The following is a 10,194-nucleotide window of genomic DNA, read 5'->3' on the forward strand; positions in this document are numbered from 1 at the left end:
AGGAGGAGAGTCCGGGCTCACGGGAGATGCCAAAGAGATATGGAGGGAGTCAGGCACAAGTAATGAAAGAAAGGTAAAAGCCACATGGTAAAACATAGACTAATAAAAGCAGGTTAGTTTACACTGCCAGAGCTAGTGGGACAAGCCTAAGCTAAGGCTGAGCTTCCCTAATTAATAATAAGTTCTGTGTCATTGTTTGTTAGCCAGTCACCTAAAGTAATATCTGTTTTACAGGCCATGCTGCAATGGGCTTTGGGTGGGGTCAGGATCTGTGTTGGGGGCCCTTTCCCATGTTGCCACAGGCGCCCATATAGATGCCCTGCCAACTGTGGCCAGGGTATAGCCTGCACCAGGGCCATGTCTGGGCCTGCTGCATCCAGGGTCTGTGCTGGTGTTGGTGCCTCTTAAGACCATCAAAGGGGCCATGTTGGTGTCTGAGGCCACAATGCTGCGGAGGCCATGCTGGTCCTAGTGGCCTGCACTGCTATCTGGTATCTTGGTGACTCCTGGGCACAGGCTACTGCCTAGCCTGGGCCTATTATCCTACAAAGCCAGTGTCTATAGTGATGTCCATGGCCCATGTTCCCACCAAAGGCCACATAGATGACAAGGGGGTCTGGGCCATAGCCTGTGGCCACAAGGGCATCTGAGGGCCATGCTACCAATAGGGATATCCTGATAAAAGTGCCTGTACTGTCACCCTGGGTAATGGTGTCATCCAGTCCAGTGCTACTGCAGAGGGCTAAAGCAGTCGGGGTCTGAGTTTAAGGTCTGTGGCTCCAGTTGTCACCAAGGACCACATGGATGACTGGGGTTAGCTAGTCACTTTGGGTCATATTGGTGTCTGAGGACCATGCCCAGGGCAATGCTGATCTGAGTAGCCAGTGCTACCACCTAGAGCCATGTAGATGTCCAGGGACGGGCACTGCCTAATGACATGTCTAGTTCCATAGCTCTGTGAAGGCCAGGGTTTGGGGAGTGGTGTCCATGGCTCCAGTTTCCAACAAGGGTTCTGTGGATGCACAGAATCTGACCAGCCACCTGGGACCATGTAGGTGCCCAGGGGCCGTCCTGCTGTTAGGGCTATGCTGATATGAGTGGCCAATGCTGCCACTGGGGCCATGGTAGCGTCCGGACGGAGCAGCTGCTGCTGAGGGCCGTGCCTGCGTCCATGGTCCTGCTGCAGCTGGGGTCTGTGGTAATGTCCATGGCCCATTTTAACATGGAGGTCATTGGAACCATGCTGTGCTGAGCCTGCCCCACTCACCACTGGCCCTAGGATCGCTGGTCCTGCCCCTCAGGAAAGATGGCTCCACCACTCATCATAGGCATATACTTCACCTGGAAAGCACACTAGAGGTGAGCCTGTGTTCAGGGATGCAGATGAGTCATGAGAGCAGGAGAGCTGACCCCACCCCTCCTCATCTGCCATGAGCTGGCATGGGTGAGGAAAAGATGTCCTCCCTCTCTCTGCCCCTTGGTAACTTTCAGGTGAAATGGAGAGACAACTAGCATTACCCCACATTAGTTACAGCACACAGAAGAGCAGACCCTGTACCCCAACTGAGCAGCATGCTACAGCTGACTCCCATTGTCAGGGTCACAAGCGAGCTAGTCCTGAGAGCCTGGAAGCAGGAGAGCAGACCCCCCACTTCCTCTCTTATGTCCCCTACAGTGACTGGGAGACAGAGCCCTGTACCTAGCCTGGCCAAAACAGTAGAGCTGGCTTGGGCAATATGAGTGAGTGAGGGGGACTTAGATTTGAGGGCCTGAGCGCAGGAGAACTGGCCCAGGTCCTTGCTGTAGGCTGTATGGGTGAGCTAGTCTAGGCAGTGTGGGAGGGCTCTCCCTAGGGAAGAAGTTAGGAATTTGAGCAACCCAACCCAGCTACCACCCAGGCCCAAACCACTACATGAGTTGGTCTACCCCAACATCCACCGAATATATGTACTGATGGAGCATGCTAAGATGATGAACCCACCAAGCCAAAACCAAGGGATCCTCATGGCACAGGATAGCAGCAGGATGCCCACGAGGAGGCCCGTTGAGATCCCATTGTCAGAGGCATAGCAGAAACCAGAGGCCTCGAGGCAGAGTAGTGACTCCTGGTAATGGACCCTTGAAAGTAAACATGAATGAACAAAAGGGTAAACTGTGTGATTCACCAGGCCATGCTACAGCTTCCATGACAAGATTCTTCTTTTTTATTTTATTTTTATTCTTGCTTTGTTTCTTTGCTTTTCTGGGTTTTTTGGGTTTTCTTTATAATTTGGTTTTGACTGGGGGCAGAGAGTTGCAAGGGCAGAAGGGACAGTCGAGGAGGCAGGGAGATGAGTGGGATCAGAATGCATGATGTGAATTCACAAATAATCAATAAAAGATAAAAAAGTAATGAAAATTAAGATGTACCAGAAAAAAAGGATGGCATAAAATTGATTTTTAAAAACCTAAAAACAGCTTTCATAATAACAAAAAAGAACCCAAAAGCAAAAAAAAAAAACTTTAAAAAATTACTCCATTGCTGTTAAGTGGCTGCCCAGCCTTAACTAATTGTGTCATTTTCCCAAAAACGTTTTTTTTTTTTTCCTGATTAAATCCCCATTGACTATGTATGAGGATTTCTTCCACTCCAGGCATTGTGTGTTACTGGTAATGTCAGTCTTTTACACTTTAGTTATTCTGACCAAACACAGTGCTGTTACAACTATGATAGGTCATACATTTCACACAAATGACCTGCATATTTTCTAGTACGTATTTCCCATTTGGGGATTTCATTTTCTGAAAACTGTGTCTAATATTTCACGCATTTTTATGTTGGTCTGTATCTCTGTCCCCTTTTTACCTGAATTTTATTCTTCATATAGCTCAACCGACGTAGTCACTTCACACAGAGAAGCATTTTCTCCTTTCACGCTGAGTTTCTTTGCATGCGTTATGCGTCTTTGATCAGATAGTGGGCCTGCCTTTCGTGCTGTTCTGCATGGCAGATCTTCTGTACAGAGACTGCTCTCCTCATCCTCACTTAGAAATCTTTATCTACCGCCAGTCATGAAGTTGGCTTTTGGTGAGAACCTCTTGGTGTTTGACTGTTTTACTTCTCACAATGAGATAAGTGATCCACATCTAAGTTATTGGAAGCTTGATGTCTATGTGGCCCAGATATATCTTTTTTTTCAGTGTGGACAGCCAGTTGACCAAGTGTGCTTTATTGAGACTGGATGTTCAGGGTTTGTCTTTTCAACTTCTTTTTTATGACATGTTTGTGTTTTTTGTTTTGTTTTGTTTTGTTTTGCTATGGGAAAACAATTTTACCTTAATTACTGTAGCTTAAAAATTTTTCTTATCGTTGGGCGGTGGTGGCACACGCCTTTAATCCCAGCACTCGGGAGGCAGAGGCAGGCGGATCTCTCTGAGTTCGAGGCCGGGCTGGACCAACAGCCTCTAAAACAATACAGAGAAACCCTGTCTGGTAAAAGCCAAAAAAAAATTCTTATCACAGCACTACTCATCCAACTGACTACATGTTTTTCACATTATTTGTGACTTTCAATTTAATTTTAAAGGGAGATTTAAAAAATTAAGGTAAAGCTTACTGAAAATAGAAATTGAACTTTGTTGAACTGCAAGAATAAATTTAGGGATGTTATGGTTTCGATGAAAAATGTCCCTTTAAATTAATGTAGGGGGACTTGCTTGGTCTCTAGTAGTGACAGCATTATTAAGAAATGAATGTGACAGTGTGCACTAACCTGGTAGCAGATAGGCCTAATTGGAGGAAGTAGGTTACCATAGGTCCTCCCTCCCCTTCTCCTCTCCTCCCCTTCCTTTTATTCCCCTCCCCTCTCCTCTTTTCTCTCCTCTCTTCTTCTCTCCTTCACTCTCCTCTCCTCTTCTCCATTCTCCTCTCATCTCCTCTCCTTCCCTCTCCTCCCCTCCCCTCTCCTCTGCTTTCCTCCCCTCCCCTCCTCCCTTTCCCTTCCTTCCCTCCCCTATCTTTCCCTCCCCTTTACTCTCCTCTCCCCTCTCTTCTCCTCCCCTACTCTCTCCTCCCCTCCTGTAGGGATTGATCTTATGTACCTGCAGCACTGACCACATCCATTTGGGCATGGTTTATGTTTATTTTGTATCAATTGCATATTTTTCTCCATTTGCTTAGGATTCATTAAGAAATATCATAAGCAAATAGAGCATCTAATATATGTAGCATACTGAACATCAATGCTTAGTCATGCAGTACGCAGTGCAGCATCTTACAAAAGGTAACTGGGTGCTAAGCTTCTACCTCTACATCAGCCTTCCCAGAGTATCATACCACTTGCCGATAGCTCAGGAAGATATCGAAATGAAAAAACAAAAGCACAAGTTCAATTTAATGAATATTGATTTTGAAATGTCGCAAAGTCAAAGCTTGTGGGTTGACTATTAACCTGAACAGTAAGAGTAAGATTGGATAACGATGGGCAAGCAATAAAATTTATGCTGAACTCCATTGAACACTGCTGTGACACAAAAATAAACCCCACATCCCACACCTACCACACCCACTCAGCCTCCAGCATTATATCACCAACACATGTTCCTTTGAGCCTTCCTTGTTGCCATGGCAATACCTGTACCATCTGAGTTGGGAGGAGAACATCGAAGAAAAGCCTCCTTCTCTACCGAAGCTCGGGAATCGTCAGCTTGTCAATTTTGACGTGAACCCAGAGAATCTCCCTAACAGTTTCTGCCAAGCCCCCTTTACCTCCTTATTCCTTAGACTATAAATCATAGGGTTCAGCATGGGCATCAACACAGCATAAAAAAGGGAAATTAACTTCTCCTGAAGGACGGACGGGTTGGAGTGGGGCTGGATGTAGGTGAAAATGGTGGTACCATAGCAGAGTGTTACCACAGTGAGGTGGGAGGCACAGGTGTGGAAGGCTTTCCTCCTTCCTTCCGTGGACTGTATCCTCAGGATGGTGGAGATGATCTGGATGTAGGACAGGAGAACCAGGAAGAAAGGCGTCATCAGCAAGACAATGCTAGACACCATGATCACGATCTCATTGGAGGAGGTGTCCACACATGCCAACCTGACCACAGCTAGAATCTCGCAGGAAATGTGATCAATGTACTTATTTGCGCACATAGGCAGCTGAAAGGTGATGGCGGTATGCACAAGAGAGTTGATGGAGCCACTGACCCAAGACATGATGACCAGCCTCAGGCAGAGCCCTGCATGCATAATGACTGAGTACCTCAGAGGGTCACACACTGCCACATAGCGGTCATAGGCCATCACGGCCAGGAGAAGGAACTCAATCCCTCCCAAGCCCAGAGAGAAAAACAACTGTGCCGCACAGCTCAGAAATGGAATTGCTTTGTGTGCGGCTAGAAAATGGGCCAGCAGCTGGGGGACTACACTTGTGGCGTAAGACACATCCACGAGTGACAGGTTCGTGAGAAAGAAATACATGGGGGTGTGGAGCCGGCTGTCCAGTCTGATCAGAAGAATGATGAGGAGGTTCCCCAGCACTGTCACCAGGTACATCAGCAAGAACAGGATGAAGAGGGAGACTTGAGTGACCCGGTCTCTGGACAGGCCAAGGAGGATGAATTCATGAACCCATGTCTTGTTGTCCTGTTCCATTAAAAAACGTGATGATTATTAATCTGCACAGAAAGTAAGAAAAAAAAATAAAAGCAATCAAGTAACCATAGAGTTCCAGGTAAAATTATATATAACACATGTGACTTGCCTGATATTTTATTAGTCTTCAGTCCATTCATGAGACTGCATTTGCATACTCAGTCTGGGCTTTACATACTACAGTTTCATGAGCACTGTGTTTTGTTTTGTTTTGTTTTTACCTATTTCCTTTGTTTTCAGGCAATAATTTGCTGTGATAAGTAAAACAACAAATGATATAGAGTCCTAATGTTTTAAAACTTCCAAAAATATGTCAACTAGCTTACTCTCAATAGAATTCAAAAATCAATTACAAGACCAATTATTCTGAGTATGCAGGGTTTTGTGGTAAAATCTAGAATCAGAAGACATTTTAAGTCTCAGTTGTCTATAGCAGGTATGTCATTTACAGGTCATGATAAAATTTCTCACACAGAAAAAACATATTCAATATTTCTCAAGTACATTAAATATGCAAAATTCTTGGGTAATATTACTGCTATATTATCACAGTACTGGGTGTGTTTGTATCATTAGGACATCCACCTTGGGAACTTAGTAAAGTAAATTTGGTTTCCTTCTCACATTTTCCACAAAATAGAAAAAATGTTGACAGCCTTTAAAAGAAATCTTTTTTATCTTTTTAGTAGGCTTTAGTCTCCCCTTCAGTTCATGGTCTAGAGAAGGGTGTCATGATGATGTCCAGTTCTTGGTGTTTTTCTCTTTTTGCCTTAATTTGGTTAGGGACTTCTTCAGGTGTCAGTTGAAAGGAAAGAAAAAAACACATCCAGATCTAAGTAAGAGACAGAGGGAAAGCAGACATTTAAGGGTCTATTGTCATTATTCAATAGAGTCATCTAAGAAATCTTACAGAGGTCCATTGGAGCTGAAATTCCCTTCTGGTTGCTTGTGTTGGGCAAGGGCTTTTTAAAAGTAGTAAAACATGATGCCAACTGTAAACATTGAACAGAAACAGAGGTTGTCTCTAAAAACTTCTAAGATAGACTGCTATTTCTCCTCCATATCTGCCTGTCGCCGGTCCTGTGACTACTAGAATGTGTGAAATGGGGGAAAAAACTAGAAGAAGATACAACAGAAGTAACCAAGGGGATAAACAGAGGATGCTGACCATTTCTAAACTCTCTGAGGCTAAAAAGGGAGCACCACCACACTTTGACTTCCCTGATGAAGAATGAAACTAAGTCACTGAATCTAGAAACGTCCAACTCACATCTTCATCTAAGTACTTCTCATTCTCTTCTTTCACAATTCTCCAATGCCTATGAGATTAGTTTACCATAGTTAGCTGTTGTTAGCTTTACCACAGGAAGCTGTCTTATAGTATACAACCCAACACAGTACTATTAATTTTACTTACTAATTATAGCAATTATTATACATTGTATGTTTTACAGCAAACTATATTATCAAATCAAGCTACTCTATAGACAAACACATTTTTGATATGTTACGTGAGTGATACCAAGACTGTTTTTATTGTGAAATGTTTATAAATAAAATAATGCCAAAAAGGATCTTTGCACGGTGGAGAGCCCAACAGAAGGGGTACATTGTGAACTTATGTATCAGTTTATAATGATGGCAGTCAACACATTGGGTCCAAAGAACAAAGTAAAGGTGTAGATTGCAGACAATGAAATTGCAGAAGGAGTAGAAAATGTGGTATTTGTAGTAAGGATCGATTTTCCTCATCTAAAATAATGTCAATATTTCACCCTAGGGAAAGTCTTCCACATGTATTTCAAACTCCATTAAACAATTGTTGACCACAGCAAAAAGTAGGATCATAATGTTTCAACAGCTCTCAAAGACAGAAGTTAGACATTCACATTTCTCATTCAGCTTTTTGCATGCTACAGTGTGGCTCATTTAAAGATTGAATTTTAATCTATTTTTTAAATAAAGTAAGTTTTAATATTATGTTGAACCCACATGTGCCTAACCTCTTGCTATTGAAAGTCGTAGCCCATGCTTTAATAAGCCAAATATTGATTTACACTTATTACATCTTGATGAATCTAACAACATTTTACAAGGTTTTGTTAAGCTTAATATTATTGTCTTAGAATGCTGTTTGCTAAGCATACCTGTTACCTGAAGAAGACAAGGAGAAAGACTCACACAAGTAGAGTAGGCTAGGGATGGATTAGGTGGATTTGGCTTTTGATATCCTGCCTCCCTTTTAAGTCTGTCTTCTACCCTTTCATCTACAAGTCAAATAGCTTCTCACCAATTTCAGTACCACCACTCTGCACCAAGTCAACCTTCCAGCAGATATGGGGCCTGTCTAAGAATTTTCCTTTGCTCTGCCCACTTTTAAAACACCTTTTGAAATTCAAGGCCTTCCTAAAGTCAAAGCAAATATATTACTAATGGCAACCTCTCAAACATTGATTTGGTGATATTTTCTATTATCATTTAATACCTAAAATTGTGGAATCATTTAGCCAGTATGTTTTAATTCACTCAAATCTGAACAGTTTATTGCTCAGAAGGGACCCCCATTTGTGCCCATCTGTCTCCATCTCTGCAGAATGCCTGAGAGAGAAAAAAGTTTCAAATAAGGATAGGATTTCTGAAAATAAGGTGCTCAATTACCTTTTGTCTAACACATCTTCTGCATATCTGGGATGTAACTGAAATGATGCTTTAGAGGAGGAAAACGTGAAGCGCTGTTGACTGGGATAGAGATGAGAAATTTACCCAATGTCACAACCACTTGCTCTGCTGGTGTCACAGTCACCACATCAGTTGCAGATTTAGAGCTGATCTCTCACATGGACCTTCACGTTATTTCCTCACCACTTTTTAATGGAGAGTACTTGTCCTCATTTCTCTGTGGACCAATGCTCTTTGTTTAACTTTTGAGGAAGAGGCATTCGGGATGGGGCACTGAGGAACCATTTCTCTTTGCAAGGATCACCCTTACAATATCATGCCCTGATAAATGCTTTATAGCTTCGAGACCATGGTAAATCACTTAAATTCAATTAGATCATTGGGTCAGTAACTTAAGTACCCTCTCCTCATGCATATATGCACTAAGGAGAAAATCGTACTAGGTGTACACAACATAAAAGGATTTCCGAGATTCTCATCCTTCAAAAAATTATTTTAGCCAATATTCATGCCACTATAAATAAACATAGTGATCAACCTTAGACCAATCTTTAAAAGTCCAAAACCAATAATAGTGATCCTCAATGGTTAATCCATCAGCCATTTCACAGAAATGACCCCTGTACTTTTCTATTGGTGTTGCTGTAACACAAATGGATACAATACCAAAGGTTTTACTCCAAGAAAGCAATTGTTTGGTATCATCATCTTTTGTGAAGCTCCATTGAGTCTGAATCATACTTGGCCACCTTTTTTTTGAATACTCTATAGTTTTAGCTGTAACACTCAGAGTACTAAATACAGGCTCATAGTACACATTCTAACGTTCTACAGGCAATTTTCTCTCGTGCTGGCCTAAATAATGTAGAATCTTACCTTTGTACACTTGATTCTTCCATGAAAATAACTCCTTCCTCCAGAGAAATGTTCATGATCATATATGTGTCTGCCCAGCTGTTTTCTGTACTTACACTGTATTTTATTGTGGGAAGAATGTTTCCATAATCCTTACATTTGGACACAGGGATACTTCAGTGGGTGAAATGTGAAAAATGTTTTTATATCAGAGTCACTGATGTCTTTTTTCTTGGTGTCTCATTATTTACTACATCTACAGGTTTGTTCATTTGACTTTTCCTGTAATCTGATTCTAATTATCGAAACTCAGTCTTTAAGCAGGTACAATCTTGAAATTCACATTTGATGATCTGTCTTATTTTGGTTACATTGTGGAAATCCCAATATTCTTTATTTCTCTTGTCCTATGTGTCCAGGATATTCCTTACAGTACTCTGTTATTTTTGATTCTATAATACTTTCCTAAAGCTGATTCAAGGACCAAACCCAGCAAGACAGTCAGGATTTGAAGTACTTCCTTTGAGAAAAAATTTTTTAAAAAGTCACATATACACAGTCAGAGAAATAATTGAGACAAGATACTTTAAAGACATTGAAATGTTTTCTTTCCCAGAAATGTAATGTTCTCCTACTACATATTCATGAATGTCCTTGCCGAAGTACATATTTAATTAAACTAGACATTGTCCTGTGTCTTAACAAAAATTATTCAGGATTCATCTATCATGTTTTCACTTTTAATTAATAATATTTTTCCTTGAATGTCTCCAATCATCAAGCCCCTGGGAAGCTGAATGGTTTCATTCTAATTCCTGTAATCCTGAGTGTGAGAAGATCCCAGCATCCATATGTCCCACACAGTCCATATGCCCACACAGATCACATCACTATTTGTTTTGCCTGTCTATGGGCTCCTGGTTACATCCACCCTCTGTTGACTGCTCTATTAAAATTCCTGAGGTGGCAGTCAGTACCTTGCGTTGTGGATGTATCTCCTTCAGCCAAGGATTGTATTGCAAAGG

The 10,194-nt window shown here is 42.0% G+C and overlaps 1 protein-coding gene across 1 annotated transcript; it reads right to left on the reverse strand.

The window, feature by feature from the left end:
* Positions 1–4,576: 4,576 nt before the first annotated feature.
* Positions 4,577–5,635, reverse strand: LOC101839065 (olfactory receptor-like protein OLF3). Its single transcript, XM_040740454.1, has one exon. The coding sequence runs from the start codon at positions 5,633–5,635 to the stop codon at positions 4,682–4,684; it is 954 nt and encodes a 317-aa protein (XP_040596388.1). The 3' UTR covers positions 4,577–4,681.
* Positions 5,636–10,194: the final 4,559 nt, after the last annotated feature.

The sequence above is a fragment of the Mesocricetus auratus genome, unplaced genomic scaffold (assembly GCF_017639785.1).
Source record: "Mesocricetus auratus isolate SY011 unplaced genomic scaffold, BCM_Maur_2.0 Super-Scaffold_100694, whole genome shotgun sequence".
Taxonomy (NCBI): domain Eukaryota; kingdom Metazoa; phylum Chordata; class Mammalia; order Rodentia; family Cricetidae; genus Mesocricetus; species Mesocricetus auratus.